This window comes from Coregonus clupeaformis, chromosome 34 (assembly GCF_020615455.1).
Source record: "Coregonus clupeaformis isolate EN_2021a chromosome 34, ASM2061545v1, whole genome shotgun sequence".
In the NCBI taxonomy this organism is placed as follows: Eukaryota; Metazoa; Chordata; class Actinopteri; order Salmoniformes; family Salmonidae; genus Coregonus; species Coregonus clupeaformis.
Genome location: NC_059225.1, coordinates 35,451,612 through 35,475,078, shown reverse-complemented (window position 1 = coordinate 35,475,078; position 23,467 = coordinate 35,451,612). Strand labels below are relative to the sequence as shown.

At 42.1% G+C, this 23,467-nt stretch overlaps 1 protein-coding gene across 2 annotated transcripts in view; it reads left to right on the top strand.

Annotated features, from left to right (window-relative positions):
* Positions 1 to 23,467, top strand: part of LOC121550060 (cadherin-7-like) — a 200,304-nt gene that overhangs the window by 161,743 nt on the left and 15,094 nt on the right. The window contains exons 1-3 of one of the 2 annotated variants that reach the window (XM_041862170.1): positions 1,976 to 2,147; positions 12,155 to 12,272; positions 14,928 to 15,179. In XM_041862170.1, coding sequence (XP_041718104.1) covers positions 14,981 to 15,179 — 199 coding nt within the window. In that variant the 5' untranslated portion in view covers positions 1,976 to 2,147; positions 12,155 to 12,272; positions 14,928 to 14,980. Of the gene's footprint in view, positions 1 to 1,975; positions 2,148 to 12,154; positions 12,273 to 14,927; positions 15,180 to 23,467 lie in introns of those variants that run through there. The other variant, XM_041862168.1, reaches the window with a different exon arrangement.

Genomic DNA, 23,467 nt, shown 5'->3' with positions numbered 1-23,467 from the left:
TTACAGAGATCATAAGTTTCCTGTAGGTCTTGACCAGGTTTGCACACACTGCAGTAGGGATTTTGGCACACTCCTCCATACAGACCTTCTCCAGATCCTTCAGGTTTCGGGGCTGTCGCTGGGCAATACGGACTTTCAGCTCCCTCCAAAGATTTTCTATTGGGTTCAGGTCTGGAGACTGGCTAGGCCACTCCAGGACCTTGAGATGCTTCTTACGGAGCCACTCCTTAGTTGCTCTGGCTGTGTGTTTCGGGTCGTTGTCATGCTGGAAGACCCAGCCACGACCCATCTTCAATGCTCTTACTGAGGGAAGGAGGTTGTTGGCCAAGATCTCGTGATACATGGCCCCATCCATCCTCCCCTCAATACGGTGCAGTCGTCCTGTCCCCTTTGCAGAAAAGCATCCCCAAAGAATGATGTTTCCACCTCCATGCTTCACGGTTGGGATGGTGTTCTTGGGGTTGTACTCATCCTTCTTCTTCCTCCAAACACGGCGAGTGGAGTTTAGACCAAAAAGCTCTATTTTTTGTCTCATCAGACCACATGACCTTCTCCCATTCCTCCTCTGAATCATCCAGATGGTCATTAGCAAACTTCAGACGGGCCTGGACATGCGCTGGCTTGAGCAGGGGGACCTTGCGTGCGCTGCAGGATTTTAATCCATGACGGCGTAGTGTGTTACTAATGGTTTTCTTTGAGACTGTGGTCCCAGCTCTCTTCAGGTCATTGACCAGGTCCTGCCATCTAGTTCTGGGCTGATCCCTCACCTTCCTCATGATCATTGATGCCCCACGAGGTGAGATCTTCTAATTATTGCGCGAACAATTGTTGCCTTCTCACCAAGCTGCTTGCCTATTTTCCTGTAGCCCATCCCAGCCTTGTGCAGGTCTACAATTTTATCCCTGATGTCCTTACACAGCTCTCTGGTCTTGGCCATTGTGGAGAGGTTGGAGTCTGTTTGATTGAGTGTGTGGACAGGTGTCTTTTATACAGGTAACGAGTTCAAACAGGTGCAGTTAATAGAGGTAATGAGTGGAGAACAGGAGGGCTTCTTAAAGAAAAACTAACAGGTCTGTGAGAGCCGGAATTCTTACTGGTTGGTAGGTGATCAAATACTTATGTCATGCAATAAAATGCACATTAATTACTTAAAAATCATACAATGTGATTTTCTGGATTTTTGTTTTAGATTCCGTCTCTCACAGTTGAAGTGTATCTATGATAAAGATTACAGACCTCTACATGCTTTGTAAGTAGGAAAACCTGCAAAATCGGGAGTGCATCAAATACTTGTTCTCTCCACTGTATATTGTACCCTGTGAAGAATTTGTGTCTCATGTTGCACAGCTGTGCATATACAGTGCATCCATGTTCAGGCTATGAAGTGCTTTATTGTAGCTATTACTTACTGTAACCACACAAATCCAAAACCAATCAGTGAATTTGAGATTGTGAACATTCTGCCAATAGATCACCTTGATCAGCATGATTCCAGTTTCCACTGTAAAAACAATTTTTGAAATGAAACTCACAACTTCTGGGTATGAAACCAGACAGAAGAGACATGCTGTGCTTTTTATTTTCTTGTGTAGTTTTAATCTGAGCACCAGGGAGTAGTATAAATGTAATATTCATGAAATCACATTTAATTATGAAATCTCCCTGGGTCTGCCAGTCCTAACTGGCAGGGTGTATTTCTCCACCTCCTCTAGTTCCTTCAACCTGACAGCTTTTAACCACAAGCACGTAATCACAGATGACAACTGATATCCCATCAACAGCTGTATTCTAATTTTATAAACATTTTGGATATGCTTGGTTGGTCATTTTTAACATACTTCCCTGCCGCCTTAATCAACAAAGTACATCATACCTAAAAACACTTTCATTCTAAATATAAAAATGTTAGCATGAACAGATAGACTGTCGCATGGAATGTACGTCACGATTATCAGCCAAGGAGACGATTCCAACCTTAACTAGCTAGCTAACCCTGCTTTTAAGATGCCGATAAACTGCGTACCATTTTGTATGGACCAGGTTAGAAGAACCTCATGATTTTAGGCTATTATGCCGCGATGATGATGGAAAGCTGTGGGCTCCGCTTACTCTATAAATGTATGTGTGTTCGAAGCACTTAATCACCGGTAAGTCGCTAATACTCGTTTGTTTCTCACTAGCTATGTGTATTGCACAAAGCTTGCTAGTTAGCTTGTAGTAAGGACTAGTGAGCTGTATTCGTCTATTGGATATTTATGCAAAGCTGGAGACTCCATCAAGTTGGTGTAGATATCGCCATAGGTAGGTTACTTGGGCCATTTGGTAGGGTTGTCTCCTCAGCTGGTCACCGGCAAGTTGAAAGGACATATAGGTAAGCAAAGCAGAATAAACTGTTCTAAATACCTAGACCTTTCAAAGGCAGGCAAAGACTGGAAGTAGTTACGCGACATATCTAAGACTAGCGAATTTGATTGAGATTAACTTCTCACTAGCCAGCCAGATAATGTCAGTTAACCTGCAAAAAAGCTAGGGGTAAACAAACAGTGACGTAAGAATAATGTGACAGCTTTGCTAGCTTTACTGTCAGTGTTAGCAGGTTCGGGTAGCAAATTAGTGGTGGAATAAGTATCATGCAAATCATTTGTTGTTGTGACAGCCAAGTATGTTAACGATACGTGAGGCTGCTAAAAATGTTTATTGAAACGACAAAAAAGTGAGGATGCCGCCAAAGATTGGCTAATTACATGGGAGTAATGGGAGTACCCTACTGCTGTACTCTACTCGGGGGCATGGTCACATTAAGCCACGCCTCGCCATGTGTATCTATGGTCTACTTGAGTTGCGAGGTAATTTGCTAAATGAAGGGCTGCAAGCTCCGTTTGAGCCTCGACTCGCGCTACAGAAAACAGGTGTGTTTGTCTCATATCACTGTTTCAACAGGGTGTTATTCCCAAATGAGAGTTGAGACATACATTTAACAGCATTAAAAAGCAAAATGTCTTCCCTTTTTAACCAGTAGATACCTGCATTTGGCATTTGTTTTCTTTTGCCCTGTATTTGATTTGTGAGCTTAGACTCGGTGGGCAGGCTTTTGTTAAACATGAAACAAAGTAGGCCCCTAGACTAATAAATGCTATTTGCCTAGAAAAAAAGCCTAAATAGATGAGACACATCCATTATTCCAAAACTGCAGCTAGTACTTGGAAAGTATATAACGTCATACCACGCAATAGGATTTCATGTGGAATTCTATAAAATATTCTTATCGGTTTAAAGGGTAACTCTCAACCCCAATTTCAGCCTTTGCCCAACCCCTTCAAATAAAACGCAACATGTAAAGTGTTGGTCCCATGTTTCATGAGCTGAAATAAAAGAGCCCAGAAATGTTCCATATGCACAAAAAGCTTATTTCTCTCAAATTTTGTGCACAAATTTCTTTACATCCCTGTTAGTGAGCATTTCTCCTTTGCCAGATAATCCATCGACCTGACAGGTGTGGCATATCAAGAAGCTGATTAAAAAGCATGATCATTACACAGGTGCACATTGTGCTGGGGACAATAAAAGGCAACTAAAATGTGCGGTTTTGTCACACAACACAATGCCACAGATGTCTCAAGTTTTGAGGGAGCGTGCAATTGGCATGCTGACTGCAGGAATGCCACCAGAGCTATTGCCAGAGAATTGAATGTTAATTTCTCTACCATAAGCCGCCTCCGTCGTTTTAGAGAATTTGGCAGTATGTCCAACTGGCCTCACAACTGCAGACCACGTGTATGGCATCGTGTGGGCGAGCGGTTTGCTGACGTCAACGTTGTGAACAGAGTGCCCCATGGTGGCGGTGGGGTTATGGTATGGGCAGGCAAAAGCTACGGACAACAAACACAGTTGCATTTTATCGATGGCAATTTGAATGCACAGAAATTCCGTGACGAGATCCTGAGGCCCATTGTGAGGCCCATTCTTTGTACGGTATCTTTGACTAACATATGCATATCTGTATTCCCAGTCATGTGAAATCTATAGATAAGGGCCTAATGAATTTATTTCAATTGACAGATTTCCTCATATGAACTGTAACTCAGTAAAATCTTTGAAATTGTTGTATGTTGTGATTATATTTTTGTTCAGTATAGTTGTACCTGATCCCAACACTTTCTCACTAAAGCATACTTACCAGAAGTCCACTGGCACGCTCTGATAATAAAATTATGTGCATCACGAGCAAATACGGCTTTGGACAGTTAGTTCAGTGGTAAGGTGCTGAGTTCCTGATATCTATTGCCTCTTATGGTGTAATTTCGAAAAATCTTTTAAACGTCCAGTGCTATTGTGCTGGGATGAAAAGTGCAATCATCACCTTTCCAATTGTCAAATTAACTCACAGATTGGTCTTGGGAACTGTATTAAAAACCTACAACTACTACCTGGGCGACCCATCTCACAGGCATACTTTCACTTTTCAGAATTAGAAGTGTTGGCACGGGATGAATATTGTAAATAAAGGAAGGAAAAAATGTTGTCTACGCCATGTGGCATTACAGCTCACAACCATTGAACTATAAGCCAACTGTTTTAGTGGACTGCACCACCCATCAGTTGTAATGGTTGGGAAAAAATAGAACAAGTTGACATGACAACCATTGTCATCTATTTCGTGTTACGATGGATGTAGCTACGAATATAAACGTATATTCCTTATAGCCTACATGTTTTTTTTTCTTCGGAAAAGCACATAGATATGTATGAAACGGAAAACAAAAACTTTGAATTTGGTCAAATGCGGAAAGGTGCCTTACTGCCTTTAGAATTGTTTTAGCGTCAGTAGTCTAGTCAAGGAAACAAAATGTATTGGCACACTCCACTTACCAAGACCATTGCCAAATAAGGTGTGCTGTCACCTGCTTTTATGGTAAGCTTTGAAGTGGTACCACCCAGCACATCTAGAAGGGAGTGTATTTCATACCAAACCCCTCCCTTGAGATGACTTAGAGGCACCTTCTCTACATTACGATTTCAATGGTAGAGTTGCACCGTTAGTGGCAAAAAGAGCTAGATGTGTTACTAAGGGATGGTTCGAAATTTACAGAATGGTTACCTGGAGGAAAATGGGGAAGGGTCATGCTTTTTCAATTTCAGTCGAGGGGAGGGTTTAGTGCTTAAGGTGCCTCAAGATAAAAACGTAATGTTCCATTTCTGTAAGTTTGACTAAATATTAGCACTTCACTCCACATACTCGTGGGTAATAACCTTCAATCTTGATAACAACACAAAACAAATTATAAGGCTAGAGAAATGTATCGACCAATATTACCAAAACAATCAACACCCAAACATGACGGAGAGTAAACATGGAGAACCAATTTATTTATTTATTTATTGCCCTATCATGATGGAACGGTCCCAAACCCTTTACCCTAGACACCTACCTGAGCGACCCATACACTAAGGAGAAGTCCTTGTCTGTTTTATGGGCCTACTGTAAGTAGCCTATACACAGCCAAAACAGAAAGATAAATGCGGTCAGAGACCCACTAAAGCAGCACCGCCCCCTCAAGATTCTGAGCCTGCCTGGCAGGGTTGGTCCTACAAAGCCGAAGCCCCCTGATGGGGGAGCATAATATACAATATTTTTCTCAAAGCTGCTAATGAAAACCTTGACGACCTTGTACCTAGCCGGTGGGGATTCCGGTGGGGTGCCCCCACCCAGGTAGTGGCAATGCTGGCAACACTAGCTGCAGTAACCCATGGGGAGGGGGTCACACTCAGACAATCAGAGATGGGGCAAATTATTGTAGCCCTGGTGGCACAAAAAAAAAAAAAAAAGGATGCACAGAGATGCTTGGGAAAATGGTCACAAAGGGGAACCAGCATGTGTTTGTTTCAGGGGAAGGGGGTGTATCTGATCTCCATCAGCTAGGAATTGACATTGGTTAATAAAATCTCCCAATTTTTTGCTACATTTTGCATGCCTTCTCAAACAGCTGCAACTGCATATGCATTCGCACATCAAGTCCTTTCTTGAGTTGGGCTCGTGGATGAAACAACTGTTGAACATCTGAGCTTGTGGTTATTTGTGGGGGAAAGGGGTCGAGTGTGTATGAGTGTGTGTGTGTGTGTGTATGTATCCCACATCTGTTGCAATGGGGTAATGATGTTAGGGACAATATAGGATGAATCACAATAATTGTTTGCTGAAATAATATAATTGCTTGCCAAAAATGTAATTTTTGTAATGGCAATCCTAGTTATATAGTACCAGTCAAAAGTTTGGACAAACCTACTCATTCAAGGGTTTTTCTTTATTTTTACTATTTTTTACATTGTAAAATAATAGTGAAGTCATCAAAACTATGAAATAACACATATGGAATAATGTAGTAACCAAAAAGGTGTTAAACAAATGAAAAAATATTTTAGATTTTTGATTCTTCAAAGTGGAGTGATGGAGTGCTACATCAGATGACCTGGCCTCCACAATCCCCTGACCTCAACCCAATTGAGATGGTTTGGGATGAGTTGGACCGCAGAGTGAAGGAAAAGCAGCCAACAAGTGCTCAGCATATGTGGGAACTCCTTCCAGACTGTTGGAAAAGCATTCCATCTTAAGCTGGTTGAGAGAATGTCAAGAGTGTGCAAAGCTGTCATCAAGGCAAAGGGTGGCTACGTTGAAGAATCTCAAATATAAAATATGTTTTGATTTGTTTAACACTTTTTTGGTTACTACTAAATTCCATATGTGTTATTTCATAGTTTTTATATCTTCACTATTATGAAATTTCAACATTTCTCAATGTTTTAGAATTTGTTGCTAATTAGGCTACATATCGATATGTGCCCAATGTCGCCCCTCATCTCTGATTCTCTGCTTCTCCACAATATCAAGTGCTCCTATAGGCTATTTAGTGTGGTCTCAATCAAATGATCCATAGCCTATAGGCTATAAACTACGAAGTGCATGCTCGGAGAAGCACAGAGCAAAGTTATATTGCTAAGATAGCTGCTGGGATGGTGTAAATAAAACTAGGCTGCATTACACACTGCAATGGATATGCCAACCCTGAAAGTTTTAGATTTTGCTCATCAAAAAATGTTTTGTGTGCTGCCTAACCAATGGCTGTGCTGTGTAGGCCTATGGTGGCAGTTCAGGAAGAGAGTCAAAGGCTTCTTCCGTTTTTTGGGGGGGTTAGGCCTAGTCAATATATGCTGACTATCTTGCACACGTACTAGCCGCCAATGTTCTGTTCAGTTGGAGAAGGAGAACGCAAAGATGAGGAGGTCCGGATGTCAACTTTGATAGCTACTATAATTTATTTTATTAAAAACAATATTTTTCTTGCCCGTGATGTATTTACAGTGGCTTGCCGAAAGTATTCACCCCCCTTTGCATTTTTCCTATTTTGTTGCCTTACAACCTGGAATTAAAATTGTATCATTTGATTTACACAACATGCTTTGAAGATACAAAATATTTTTTATTGTGAAACAAACAAGAAACAAGACAAAAAAACAGAACTTGAGCGTGCATAACTATTCACCCCCCCAAAGTCAATACTTTGTAGAGCCACCTTTTGCAGCAATTACAGCTGCAAGTCTCTTGGGGTATGTCTCTATAAGCTTGGCATATCTAGCCACTGGGATATTTGCCCATTCATCAAGGCAAAACTGCTCCAGCTCCTTCAAGTTGGATGGGTTCTGCTGGTGTACAGCAATCTTTAAGTCATACCACAGATTCTCAATTGGATTGAGGTCTGGGCTTTGACTAGGCCACTCCAAGACATTTAAATGTTTCCCCTTAAACCACTCGAGTGTTGCTTTAGCAGTATGCTTTGGGTTCATTGTCCTGCTGGAAGGTGAACCTCAGTCCCAGTCTCAAATCTCTGGGAGACTGAAACAGGTTTCCCTCAAGAATATCCCGGTATTTGGTGCGATCCATCATTCTTTCAATTCTGACCAGTTTCCCAGTCCCTGCTGATGAAAAACTTCCCCACAGCATGGCTGCCACCATCATGCTTCACTGTGGTGACGGTGTTCTCGGGGTGATGAGAGGTGTTGGGTTTGCACCAGACATAGCATTTTCCTTGATGGCCAAAAAGCTCAATTTTGGTTTCATCTCACCAGAGTACCTTCTTCCACATGTTTGGGGGGTCTCCCAAACGTGTTTGCTTATTTTTTTCTTTAAACAATGGCTTTTTTCTGGCCACTCTTCCGTAAAGCCCAGCTTTGTGGAGTGTACGGCTTAAAGTGGTCCTATGGACAGATACTCCAATCTCCGCTGTGGAGCTTTGCAACTCCTTCAGGGTTATCTTTGGTCTCTTTGTTGCCTTTCTGATTAATGCCCTCCTTGCCTGGTCCGTGAGTTTTGGTGGGCGGCCCTCTCTTGGTAGGTTTGTTGTGGTGCCATATTCTTTCCATTTTTTTAAATAATGGATTTAATGGTGCTCCGTGGGATGTTCAAAGTTTCTGATATTTTTTTATAACCCAACCCTGATCTGTACTTCTCCACGACTTTGTCCCTGACCTGTTTGGAGAGCTCCTTGGTCTTCATGGTGCCGCTTGCTTGGTGGTGCCTCTTGCTTAGTGGTGTTGCAGACGCTGGGGCCTTTCAGAACAGTAAATATATATACTGAGATCATGTGACAGATCATGTGACACTTAGATTGCACACGGGTGGACTTTATTTAAGTAATTATGTGACTTCTGAAGGTAATTGGTTGCACCAGATCTTATTTAGGGGCTTCATAGCAAAGGGGGTGAATACATATTGTTAGCGTAAGATTTTGAAGACAATAAAACTGATCCGATTATATAAAGTGATCTATAATAGAACTTAGGTCCGAAATGGTTTTTGCTAGAAACAAGGTGTAAAATACCCGGGAAAGACGTGACTTCGATGGGATATCATTGTTTCATTTCTTTGACATTGAGACTGAGCCACAACCTTCGATAGCTGAGGAGACAAAAAAATAGACTTTGCTTGGGAAGTATTCTATTTATGTCGCTATCAATTGGTTAAGCTATTCACTTTCTGTACAATAGAATATGTTTAAACCCAGAGAGCTTTTAGGGAAACACTTGTGACCTTCTCTGGTTGGTTTAAGCTATGGAAGAAGAGTAGCCAGAAGTTAAAGCTTTCATTTTTCTGCATCGGTAGGCCTACTCTGTCTGGGGTGGAAAGGTAGGCCTATCTTTTAAAAGTACCATGCTCAGATTCCTAATTATGTCTCAGATTTAATTAATTGCAAACATGGACAGTTTCGTTGCAAACAAGACACTGATTTGGCATTGGAGAAATATGATACGATGAACACATAAGCATTTCTTTCTGTCTATTCCTAGCCTGTCATTTCAGTAATATTTGTGGTGTAAAAAAAATATTCTGCTAATATGTAAAATTATGTAGAATTGCATGAAATGTTTATAAAAGGGATTTTTTTCTCGGTCCTGCAAATATGATGATAGATTCCTGTAATGTTTTTACTATAAAGGAGATCTTTCCACCCCTACTCTTGTCCATGGTGGTCTGCGAACCCACAACCTTCTGGCCTGCAGCCCTGTGCACTATTAAAATGTGTGCGTTGCCATGTAATGCTTACAGGACGAAAAACTGTTTCTAAAACTGCATATCTAAGGCTCTAGTCTGTCCAAGTGAGGGTAAATGGTAGACATGTTCTCTGCTATCCACTTTGTTTAAATTATTATTTTGGGTATAGGGGAGGGTCACTTGTTTTTTTTAAGCGTTCAGGGAGGGTTTAGGTAAAATATATTTTGCTGAAGGGAGGGGCCACCATTTTCAGTTCAGAGAGGTCAGATGTCACTCCCTAAATATCAAAATATATCACTTTTGTTACAAGCTGTCAAAATGAAGACCATAATTGACGTGTTTCAATATAACTAAACCTAAAACATTTTGTTAACGATTTCTTTCATGAAAGTTACTCTTTAACAGAAAACGGATAAAAAATTGCCGTTTAAACGTTAAGAACAATTTTCAATTTGTCACATCCCTAATGGTAAGACAATCTTTTCACATTTGAGGAGAATAACATTATTTCAACCCCACATGTGAATCTACAATTACAAATGTGAAAAACAATGAAATGTACAAATCTTATTTGCAGTTTCATATGTGAAAACTTTCACGTGAATATCTCACTTTCACATGTGGAATTGCAAGTTCAACAATCACATGGAAGTTTTTCACATATGAAACTGCAAATTAGATTTTCACGTGATTTTTTTTCACGTGATCTTGCAATTCCACATGTAAAAGTGAGATTTTCACATTTGAATGTTTTTCACGTGAAACTGTATATCCAGTTTTCACATGTGAAAGTTTTTAACATGTGAAACTGTAAACTGCAGTTCACATGAGGTGAAAACATCTAATTCTCCTCACAAGTGAAAATTTGATGTTAACATGTAAACTAAACAGTTCAATTTAAGGTCAACATGTGAAAACAGCTATTTTGGATGTGGTCCATGGTTTTTGGGGGATGTCTTCAGGTTGAGGTTTTAATTATTCTAGCTGGCTCCAAATTTGGACGACTTGATTTGAAGCAGTGGTGACAGAACACTATGCTAGACTGTAGATGTATGAATGGCTGTGTATATCATTCACTATGATGGCCCTGGGATTGCAAAGTACTGAGTAAAGGGTCTGAAAATTATGTAAATGTCGTATTTCAGTTATATATTATTAATCCATTTGCAAACATTTCTAAAAACCTGTTTTTGCTTTGTCGTTATGGGTTATTGTGTGTAGATTGATGAGGGAAAAAAACTATTCAATCAATTTCAGAATAAGGCTGTAACGTAACAAAATGAGAAAAAAGTCAAGGGGTCTGAATACCTTCCAAATGCACTGTATAGGGGATATGAACAATAGGTTTTGCTTTATTTATAACATTCAGTGTACAGCAGATAATAACACCATTTCCCTATTAAGGTAAAGCAAAAGAGAGAGAGGATTAAACATACAAAGATGTTCCTTTAAAAGCTCCTAAAAGTAAGATCCAACTAAACAGTTGTTTTGTTTTGCCTCTAACATGCGAAATTACTGTCCTGGGAGGATCCAAATGGTCAGATCAGGTTTGCAGGGGGAGCTTCAACCAGACCCCCTCCCACCCGCAGAGGGGGGAGGAGGGAACTGTGGGGTTTTGACACCTCACGCCCTGTCGAAAATTAAAGCAGAAGACTCTCTCTCCCTCTCCAAATTCACAAAGGAATGTTCTTTGTCTCCACAGACTTTTCCAGCCGAAAATCTAACACGTTCTAAAGCGAATACTGTAACAACATTTCTAACATAGAACATGGGGAATGGTCAGAGGCGTCTATAGAACACTAATGTCAATTGGGTTGTTATTTTGTGATGTCATTAAAAATGTTATAAAGGAAATACTGTAACTTGGAAAGTATACGCCCTTTGTATGTGAAATGTCCATCCGATACGTTGTGAATAAAATTGAATATTATTAATGCCCGACTCTGTTGGACTTGGATTGGTTTGGATTTTAAAGTAAGCCTACATCCTCAGGGCAAGATCTGGATCCACATTGATTTGTTAGGTGTTATGAATTGGTTCTATGGATGTATATGTGGATTTACAGTATTTATGTTGGTTTCATGCTAATATTTATGTCATAGTGTAGGGCATTTCTAAGTTGTCATTGTAAATTGAGAAGAAACCCGACTATATATTATGTTTCAAAGAAAATCTCATCCCTAAAAGGCTGCAGTAGGCTCCTCTTGCCAAATAAGCACTTACTGCAAGTGATAAGTGATGTAAAATCATAGCCAATGTTATAAAATAAATGTTTCTTATAAATCTAAATCTGGTTTATTTGCACCATTTTAGTTACACTATTGCATTGGCGTTGTGTTAAGCGAGATTTATACTACTTTGTAAATTAATTCAAACCTGTGAAGGCAATGTAATTTTCCATGTTCAACCAGCACATTTAATTCTTATGGAGATGCCGGACTAAAACAAAGAAACTACGGATATGGATTCATGAACTCTTAGCCCCAACAAATTAGGCAATTGTATCAATCAATCAGCTTCACAATTTGGTTGTGTCATTAGAGGTCCAGCCAATCATAGTGGTTGTGTGTTTTAAGGTCCAGCCAATCAGAGTGGTTATGTGTTCCACAGGTCATCCAGACTATCAGCGCCGTGGACAAGGATGAGCCTGCCAGTGGTCATCGCTTCTACTTTGCCCTACCTGCGTCTGTGGCCGGCAACACCAACTTCACTCTCCGAGACAACAAAGGTAGGTGTCTCCTCCTCGTCAAATTGCACCAATTATCTCACAACAGTCCATTACTGAAAACAGAGAAGAAGGCGAGGAACATTTTTTATTACATTTTAGTCATTTAGCAGAGGTTCTTATCCAGAGCAATTAGGGTTAAGTGCCTTGCTCAAGGGCACACCGACAGATTTTTCAATTAGTCAGCTTGGGGATTAGAACCAGCAACCTTTTGGTTACTAGCACAACGCTCTTAACCACTAAGCTACCTGCCGCCCCTTATGTAAGGGATCAGGGTTTGTAAGGTATGTAAGATCAGGGTCAACGATGGCCATAACAGTACTGTATTTATGGATTGAGAAGTGTTCTTCATAAATGTTGGATTTTCAAACATTAAAAATTAAGACATTTTTGATTGAAAGTAGTTGCTGAAACAACGTTGTTGAGGATGATTCCAATGGCTTATTCATGTTTCTTTTTCCTTTAAATTCATTTCATGGATAAGAATATCTATGAATGTTAATTGCAGGTTTAGAAGTGTGGAGGCAAAAATGTAATGACCCAGTTTGAAAGTATCATTTAATTTCTAACGAACGGTATCATGGCCATTTGCACAAAATAAACTCAGCAAAAAAAGACACGTCCCTTTTTCAGGACCCTGTCTTTCAAAGATAATTCGTAAAATTCCAAATAACTTCACAGATCTTCATTGTTTCCCATGCTTGTTCAATGAACCATAAACAATTAATGAACATGCACCTGTGGAACGGTCGTTAAGACACTAACGGCTTTCAGACGGTAGGCAATTAAGGTCACAGTTATGAAAACTTAGGACACTAAAGAGGCCTTTCTACTGACTCTGAAAAACACCAAAAGAAAGATGCCCAGGGTCCCTGCTCATCTGCGTGAATGTGCCTTAGGCATGCTGCAAGGAGGCATGAGGACTGCAGATGTGGCCAGGGCAATAAATTGCAATGTCCGCACTGTGAGACGTCTAAGACAGCGCTACAGGGTGACAGGACGGACAGCTGATCATCCTCGCAGTGGCAGACCACGTGTAACAATACCTGCACAGGATCGGTACATCCGAACATCACACCTGCGGGACAGGTACAGGGAGCAACAACAACTGCCCGAGTTACACCAGGAACGCACAATCCCCCCATCAGTGCTTAGACTGTCCGCAATAGGCTGAGAGAGGCTGGGCTGAGGGCTTGTAGGCAGGTCCTCACCAGACATCACCGGCAACAACATCGCCTATGGGCACAAACCCACCTTCGCTGGACCAGACAGGACTGGCAAAAAGTGCTCTTCACTGACGAGTCGCGGTTTTGTCTCACCAGGGGTGATGGTCGGATTCGCGTTCATCGTCAAAGGAATGAGCGTTACACCGAGACCTGTACTCTGGAGCGGGATCGATTTGGAGGTGGAGGGTCCGTCATGGTCTGGGGCGGTGTGTCACAGCATCATCGGACTGAGCTTGTTGTCATTGCAGGCAATCTCAACGCAGTGCGTTACAGGGAAGACATCCTCCTCCCTCATGTGGTACCCTTCCTGCAGGCTCATCCTGACATGACCCTCCAGAATGACAATGCCACCAGCCATACTGCTCGTTCTGTGCGGGACTTCCTGCAAGACAGGAATGTCAGTGTTCTGCCATGGCCAGCAAAGAGCCCGGATCTCAATCTCATTGAGCACGTCTGGGACCTGTTGGATCTAAGGGCTAAGGCCATTCCCCCCAGAAATGTCAGGGAACTTGCAGGTGCCTTGGTGGAAGAGTGGGGTCACATCTCACAGCAAGAACTGGCAAATCTGGTGCAGTCCATTTGGAGAAGATGCACTGCAGTACGTAATGCAGCTGGTGGCTGTTACTTTTGATTTTGACCAAACCCCCCCTTTGTTCAGGGACACATTATTCAATTTCGGTTAGTCACATGTCTGTGGAACTTGTTCAGTTTATGTCTCAGTTGTTGAATCTTGTTATGTTCATACAAATATTTACACATGTTAAGTTTGCTGAAAATAAACGCAGTTGACAGTGAGAGGACGTTTCTTTTTTTGCTAAGTTTATTTTCCCCTTCTGTAAAACATTTCTGGTCTGGACTACCCTGACATTATGCCTCTGAGCTTTCTCTTCTATTACTCAGTTGTTACGATTCATAATTGAAAAAATACTATTGTGTATATATCCTATGGTAGGAATACTATAATATACTGTAGTATTTACAGTTTACTATAGTATAAATACTGGTGTAAAAGAAAGAGTAGTGTATATACTATAGTATTTACTGTAGTGTTTTCGCAGACTGTAGTACACTGTAGTATTTACTGTAGTGTTTTTGCGGACTGTTGTATACTGTAGTATTTACTGTGGTGTTTTTGCTGACTGTAGTATTTACTGTAGTGTTTTTGCGGACTGTAGTACAAAGCATCAAAAACAAAGCAAAAACAAAGCATAAAAACAAAACACAGTATAAAGTAGTCGCTGCAGCTATAGCATATGTGATTTGTGAGATACAGAAATCTCCTATATTAACAGTTGCTTTAAATTGTAGATGATATCAATCATTTAAGGGTTGATCCACAGTCTGTAGGGTCATCACAGACTATGCAGGATTTGATCTCTAAATACTCTTCCACTTCCTCCTGACTGATCATGTTCATGACCCTCCCTTCCAGACAACACGGCGTCTATCGTAACGAAACGTGGAGGGTTTCGTAGACGGGAGCAGATGCTGTACCGACTGCCCGTGTTGATTGTCGATAGTGGAAGCCCTGCCCTCAGTAGCACCAACACCCTATCAGTGAACGTGTGTGACTGTGACTCGGACGGTGTGGCCCAATCGTGTGCAGCCGTGGCATACACACTTCCTGCCGGCCTCAGTACAGGGGCCCTGGTCGCCATTCTGGGATGCATCATTACACTGCTGGGTAAGATCAACCATGATGTCATCTATGGGTAGTATTCTCATGTTGTCTCCATGTTCTTGAATGTCCGTTTTCACCGTTTTTAGAGAACTTACTAATGTGATTGTACAGTGCATTCGGAAAAGTATTCAGACCCCTTGACTTTTTCAACATTTTGTTACGTTACAGCCTTATTCTAAAATTGATTAAATTGTTTTTCCCACTCATCAATCTACACACAATACTCCTTAATGACAAAGCAAAAACAGGTCTGTAGACATTTTTGCAAAAAATTTATAAATAAATAAGAACTGGAAATATCACATTCAAATAAGTATTTAGACCCTTTACTCAGTACTTTTTTAAAAATTATTTTTAAATGTTTTATTTATTTCATACACACATACACATACATACATACATACATACACACATACATACACATACACATCCTTTAAAAAAATATATTTCCCTTTATTATCTTCCAACCCCACCACCCCTTCCCTAATTGGAGTAAACTAGTGAACAACAACGCTTAGGCCTCTACTTCCAGCTTATGCATACTATATACATTTTATGGACACAATAATAATTACAAAAATAATTCTATTTTGGTTTTTTTTACTCCTGAACTCCCTCAACCTCTCTGATAATTTTCATGATGTCCATCCGGTTTGCTTCTACAGTGGGGAAAAAAAGTATTTAGTCAACCACCAATTGTGCAAGTTCTCCCACTTAAAAAGATGAGAGAGGCCTGTAATGTTCATCATAGGTACATGTCAACTATGACAGACAAATTGAGGGAAAGAAATCCAGAAAATCACATTGTAGGAATTTTAATGAATTTATTTGCAAATTATGGTGGAAAATAAGTATTTGGTCACCTACAAACAAGCAAGATTTCTGGCTCTCACAGACCTGTAACTTCTTCTTTAAGAGGCTCCTCTGTCCTCCACTCGTTACCTGTATTAATGGCACCTGTTTGAACTTGTTATCAGTATAAAAGACACCTGTCCACAACCTCAAACAGTCACACTCCAAACTCCACTATGGCCAAGACCAAAGAGCTGTCAAAGGACACCAGAAACAAAATTGTAGACCTGCACCAGGCTGGGAAGACTGAATCTGCAATAGGTAAGCAGCTTGGTTTGAAGAAATCAACTGTGGGAGCAATTATCAGGAAATGGAAGACATACAAGACCACTGATAATCTCCCTCGATCTGGGGCTCCACGCAAGTTCTCACCCGGTGGGGTCAAAATGATCACAAGAACGGTGAGCAAAAATCCCAGAACCACACGGGGGGACCTAGTGAATGACCTGCAGAGAGCTGGGACCAAAGTAACAAAGCCTACCATCAGTAACACACTACGCCGCCAGGGACTCAAATCCTGCAGTGCCAGACGTGTCCCCCCTGCTTAAGCCAGTACATGTCCAGGCCCGTCTGAAGTTTGCTAGAGTGCATTTGGATGATCCAGAAGAGGATTGGGAGAATTTCATATGGTCAGATGAAACCAAAATAGAACTTTTTGGTAAAAACTCAACTCGTCGTGTTTGGAGGACAAAGAATGCTGAGTTGCATCCAAAGAACACCATACCTACTGTGAAGCATGGGGGTGGAAACATCATGCTTTGGGGCTGTTTTTCTGCAAAGGGACCAGGACGACTGATCTGTGTAAAGGAAAGAATGAATGGGGCCACGTATCGTGAGATTTTGAGTGAAAACCTCCTTCCATCAGCAAGGGCATTGAAGATGAAACGTGGCTGGGTCTTTCAGCATGACAATGATCCCAAACACACCGCCCGGGCAACAAAGGAGTGGCTTCGTAAGAAGCATTTCAGGGTCCTGGAGTGGCCTAGCCAGTCTCCAGATCTCAACCCCATAGAAAATCTTTGGAGGGAGTTGAAAGTCCGTGTTGCCCAGCGACAGCCCCAAAACATCACTGCTCTAGAGGAGATCTGCATGGAGGAATGGGCCAAAATACCAGCAACAGTGTGTGAAAACCTTGTGAAGACTTACAGAAAACGTTTGACCTGTGTCATTGCCAACAAAGGGTATATAACAAAGTATTGAGAAACTTTTGTTATTGACCAAATACTTATTTTCCACCATAATTTGCAAATAAAATCATTGAAAATCCTACAATGTGATTTTCTGGATTTTTTTTTCTCATTTTGTCTGTCATAGTTGACGTGTACCTATGATGAAAATTACAGGCCTCTCTCATCTTTTTAAGTGGGAGAACTTGCACAATTGGTTGCTGACTAAATACTTTATTCCCCCACTGTATATGCCATACCATATCTTTCTAACTGTGCTCTTTCACAAAAGCTCTCAACCTATAACCTATATACTTATTATGCTTATTATGGACACAGTATGCTTACATTATTAGTTATCTTGTAGTTATTGCTTGTTGTTAGATGTTATTAGTCCCATCCTTCAACTCCGTTCAACACCACCCATCTATCTCTTAATACCATCCATATTGGATTTCTATTTGCCATATATTTTTCAACTGTACTGTGATGTTAGCAGCATTCCTCCTCCTCCAAACACGGCGAGTTGAGTTGATGCCAAAGAGCTCCATTTTGGTCTCATCTGACCACAACACTTTCACACAGTTCTCCTCTAAATCATTCAGATGTTCATTGGCAAACTTCAGACGGGCATGTATATGTGCTTTCTTGAGCAGGGGGACCTTGCGGGCGCTGCAGGATTTCAGTCCTTCACGGCGTAGTGGGTTACCAATTGTTTTCTTGGTGACTATGGTCCCAGCTGCCTTGAGATCATTGACAAGATTCTCCCGTGTAGTTCTGGGCTGATTCTTCACCGTTCTCATGATCATTGCAACTCCACGAGGTGAGATCTTGCATGGATCCCCAGGCCGAGGGAGATTGACAGTTCTTTTGTGTTTCTTCCATTTGCGAATAATCGCACCAACTGTTGTCATCTTCTCACCAAGCTGCTTGGCGAGGATCTTGTAGCCCATTCCAGCCTTGTGTAGGTCTACAATCTTGTCCCTGACATCCTTGGAGAGCTCTTTGGTCTTGGCCATGGTGGAGAGTTTGGAATCTGATTGATTGATTGCTTCTGTGGACAGGTGTCCTTTATACAGGTAACAAGCTGAGATTAGGAGCACTCCCTTTAAGAGTGTGCTCCTAATCTCAGCTTGTTACCTGTATAAAAGACACCTGGGAGCCAGAACGCTTTCTGATTGAGAGGGGGTCAAATACTTATTTCCCTCATTAAAATGCATTTTGAGATGCATTTTTCTGGATTTTTTTGTGTTATTCTGTCTCTCACTGTTCAAATAAACCTACTATTAAAATTATAGACTAATCATTTCTTTGTCAGTGGGCAAACGTACAAAATCAGCAGGGGATCAAATATTTTTGTCCTTTACTGTACAAGCTTTATATGTCCGAACTCAGAATCAAATATGCTTTCCAAAGATTACATGGTCGCTGTGGTAAAACGTTTATTTTGATTGGCGATTTTCTGCATTTATCAGAGTGCCATCAGGTAGCCTGATTTCAGATGTGCCCATATAAACAGGATTATTACAGGAATCATTCTTCTTGCAAAGCATGTAAACGTTTTAATTGAACTATTATATTATGCTGACTATCCACAATAATCACATTATTGTGTGCATGTAACCGTACTCATTGATACGGACATGGTGGCGAAGATTAGAATGCTATGAACCAAGAGGTTGTGATTTCAAATTCCAGGTTAGGACATGTTAAATGATAATTACTGTATGAATACACATACACAGTGTAGTCATGTACTGTGTGTCAAATATGTCACTTGAAAACACAATGTTAAAAGCACTGTTTGTGTGTGGGTGTCTATCATTGCCAAAGAGCTGTAACTGGATCAGTGGTTCACCAATCCGGGCCTTGATGTACTTGGCAACAGTAACAAGGGGTGATGTGTAATGAAACTAGGGTGCACGTGCCCTGGTTAGATTGTCTTTCTTTGGGGGGAGAACGTTTCTTTGCGACCATCATGTGACGTCCCCGGGACAAACCGGGAAATAGACAAAAACCTTGAGGGGACCATGACCCAGCATCCCAAGAAAGTCCTAGAAATGTCCTCCGGGACGTCCCCGGGACAAACCGGGAACTAGACAAGACCTCCAGACCTTCAGGCAACCTTCAGGCAACCATTTCGTGACGTCCCGGGGACGTCCTAACGACTAATTGTTTGCAGGGTATGGGCATGCGTTTGTGGATATAGGGATAAGGTACAGTGTGTGTAAAGGATTCTCACTTTTTGGCAGGTTGTGACTGTGCCTGGGTTTATGACTTGTCTCTCACATGATGATAACGCTAGCCACATTTACAATGAGCTTTTTCTATTAATGATTGCATTTGTAAATGAGATTTTATAAACTAAGCCACAAAGAAAATGCAACAGTGAACCATCACAAATGTTCTTTATTATTGCCCATTAAATCCAGAGATAGGATTTTTACACCAACCCACAGCACAGTCAAAATAATAGTTTAATGCGCTGGTGAACTTTAGTGAACGTTGATATAGAGTCTTAATAGGATATACACTAACAAAATCATCGTTTTTTTTATATGGCCAGCCAAAACTCACTTTCATTTTAGTTCGCAAAAAGTTTAACTTATTTTTATTGCAAAGGAGATTTTGTAATAAATGAGAAGAGGAAAAGAGCAACAGGGGAAAGAGGTAGTGGTGGAGTTCTGAACCCAGCATTGCTAATGAAAAGCCACTGCATGGCCCCAGGCCAGAGGCTTAGAACTAATGGCTTCCAGTCCAAGCCAATGTCTGTGTGTGTGCGAATGCGTGTATATGTGTGCGTGTGCGTGAGCTGACCCATGGGTGCATGAGTCCTTATCTGCCTTCATCAGTCTGTGCTGCTAAACTTTGTCTCCTTATACTCCATTCTCTCTCTCCTCCACTTCTTCTTCTCTGCTCTCCCCTTCCCCTTCTCTCTGCGTGACCCTCCTCCATCCCTCCCTAACTCCCCCTCTTGCATTAACACCCTGTGCACAACCCTTTTCTCTCTCCTCTCCGTCCTGGCTCCCAGATCTTGCGCGTCTCCATCAACGCCTATTTCAATCTGTGGCACTGCAATTGGGGCCGTGATTGCGAATGATTGCATTGTTTGGGCTGAGAGGAGAGCCCCGAATTAGACTAGGGGTGTTGCAGCTGCTGCTGCGTCCTCAGGTGCTTTCAGCCCAGGTGTCCTCCATCCGTAGTAGAGTAGAACAGGGCCTCGTTTCCAAGAGCCTTCGTAGCGTTATGATCATCGTTAGAACCTTCTGACGATGTATCTTTAGTATATGAGGTGTTTCCCAGAGCCTTCGTTAGTAATGTGGCTCTTAAAAACCTTCGCATATCTACGACTGATCCATACCCTACGTAGAGCAGCCAAAGTGCATCATCAAATGCTTTTTTGCGTCACTTTATTCACAAAAGATCTCTGTTAAACATAGAATCAAGATGTTTAGGCTTTCTATCAGACTGTGGCTGCCGATAACTTCAGAACGAAGTCGACTACAAATACAAAGTTGCCGAAGTATTTGCAATTGTGACAAACACGTGAATGATAAAATTATGCTTAAAATGACTACATTACAAGATACATAGGCTACATGCAATGTTCCCTCGACACTGAGCAAATTTCATGTCTGCTGAGTGCAAACTTGAACGTTGTGGAAATTCTGTGCAACTTCCAGCGCACGTTTACTGTGAACACTGAGGCTGTACCCACATTAAGTTACAGTTTCAAGAGTCGCCTACCATCAAAAATAATGGAGAAAATGCATCCCATAACATTTTAACATGGAAATAGCTGTTCTATCATTCAGCCTACAGTAGCAGCCAATGTGTGGTGTTCAATGTAGGCCTACATTCCATGAGATACTTAACAAAAACATAAAGGGCTTGATATTAACCTGTTAATCCAATCAAATTTTATGTGTCACATGCGCCGAATACAACAGCTGTAGGCCTTACCGTGAAATGCTTAACCAACAATGCAGTTCAAGATATAGAGTTAAGAAAATATTTACTAAATAAAAAGTAACACAATAAAATAACAATAACAAGGCTATATACAGGGGGTACTGGTACCGAGTCAATGTGCGGGGGTACAGGTTAGTCGAGATAATTTGTACATGTAGGTAGGGGTAAAGTCACTATGCATTGATAATAAACAGTGAGTAGCAGCAGTGTAAAAACAAGGGGGGAGGGGGAGGGGGAGGGGGGGGATTGTCAATGTAAATAGAATGGGTGGCCATTTGATTAATTGTGCAGCAGTCTTATAGCTTGGGGGTAGAAGCTGTTAAGGAGCCTTTTGGACCTAGACTTCGCTCTCCGATACCACTTGCCGTGACTGGAGTCTTTGCCAATTTTTTGGGTCTTCCTCTGACACCGCCTAGTATAATGGTCCTGGATGGCAGGAAGCTTGGCCCCAGTGATGTACTGGGCTGTACGCACTACCCTCTGTAGCGCCTTACGGTCGGATGCCGAGCAGTTGCCATACCAGGCGGTGATGCAACTGCTCTCGATGGTGCAGCTGTAGAACTTTTTGAGGATCTGGGGACCCATGCCAAATCCTTTCAGTCTCCTGAGGGGGAAAAGACATTGTCGTGCCCTCTTCACAACTTTCTTGGTGGGTTTGGACCATGATAGTTTGTTGGTGATGTGGACACCAAGAAACTTGAAATTCTCAACCCACTCCACTACAGCCCCGTCGATGTGAACGAGGGCGTGTTCGGCCATCCTTTTCCTGTAGTCCACGATCATCTCCTTTGTCTTGCTCATGTTGAGGGAGAAGATGTTGTCCTGGCACCACACTGCCAGGTCTCTGACCTCCTCCCTATAGGCTGTCTCATCGTTGTCGGTGATCAGGCCCACCACCGTTGTATCGTCAGCAAAGTTAATGATGGTGTTGGAGTCGTGCTTGGCCATGCAGTCGTGGGTGAACAGGGAGTACAGGAGGGGCCCACGTGTTGAGGATCAGCGTGGCAGATGTGTTGTTGCCGACCCTTACCACCTGGGGGCGGCCCGTCAGGAAGTCCAGGATCCAGTTGCAGAGGGAGGTGTTTAGTCCCAGGGTCCTTAGCTTAGTGATGAGCTTTGTGGGCACTGTGGTGTTGAACGCTGAGCTGTAGTCAATGAACAGCATTCTCACATAGGTGTTCCTTTTGTACAGGTGGGAAAGGGCAGTGTGGAGTGCGATTGAGATTGCGTCTTCTGTGGATCTGTTGGGGCGGTATGCAAATTAGAGTGGGTCTAGGGTTTCCGGGATGATGGTGTTGATGTGAGCCATGACCAGCCTTTCAAAGCACTTCATGGCTACCGATGTGAGTGCTACGGGGTGGTAGTCATTTAGGCAGGTTACCTCCGCTTTCTCGGTCACAGGGACTATAGTGGTCTGCTTGAAACATGTAGGTATTACAGACTCAGTCAGGGAGAGTTTGGAAATGTCAGTGAAGACACTTGCCAGGGGGTCCGCGCATGCTCTGAGTACACGTCCTGGTAATCCATCTGGCCCTGCGGCCTTGTGACAGTTGACCTGTTTAAAGGTCTTTCTCACACAGTCGTCCGGAACAGCAGGTGCTCTCATGCATGCTTCAGTGTTGCTTGCCTCAAAGCGAGCATAAAAGGCATTTAGCCCATCTGGTAGGCACACGTCACTGGGCAGCTCGCGGATGGGTTTCCCTTTGTAGTCTGTAATAGTTTGCAAGCCCTGCCACATCCGATGAGCGTCATAGCCGGTGTAGTAGGTTTCAATCTTAGTCCTGTATTGACGCTTTGCCTGTTTGATGGTTCGTCTGAGGGCTTAGTGGGATTTCTTATAAGCGTCCGTATTAGTGTCCCGCTCCTTGAAAGCGGCAGCTCTAGCCTTTAGGTCGGTGTGGATGTTGCCTGTAATCCATGGCTTCTGGTTGGGATATGTACCTACGGTCACTGTGGGGACCTCGAACGCCGGAGAGGGAGTGTACGTGACATACAGCCCTCTAACCAATTGTACTATTATGTGTGTTTTTCCGCGTTATTTGAAATGTATTCTGTACATAATGTTTCTGCCATCGTCTCTTATAACCAAAAAGAGCTTCTGGATATCAGGACAGCGATTACTCACCTTGTATTGGACAAATCATTTTTCTTCAACAAGTCGGACGCGAAGGATATCCTACACCCGACAAGGCCCAAATCCCCGTCATTCGCATGAGAAAGAGACAGAGATATCGTGGACATAGGTCGGGGTGCCTTGTAAGGATCCGACGGCGAGCGAGTAAACTGCCTCTTCCATCAATC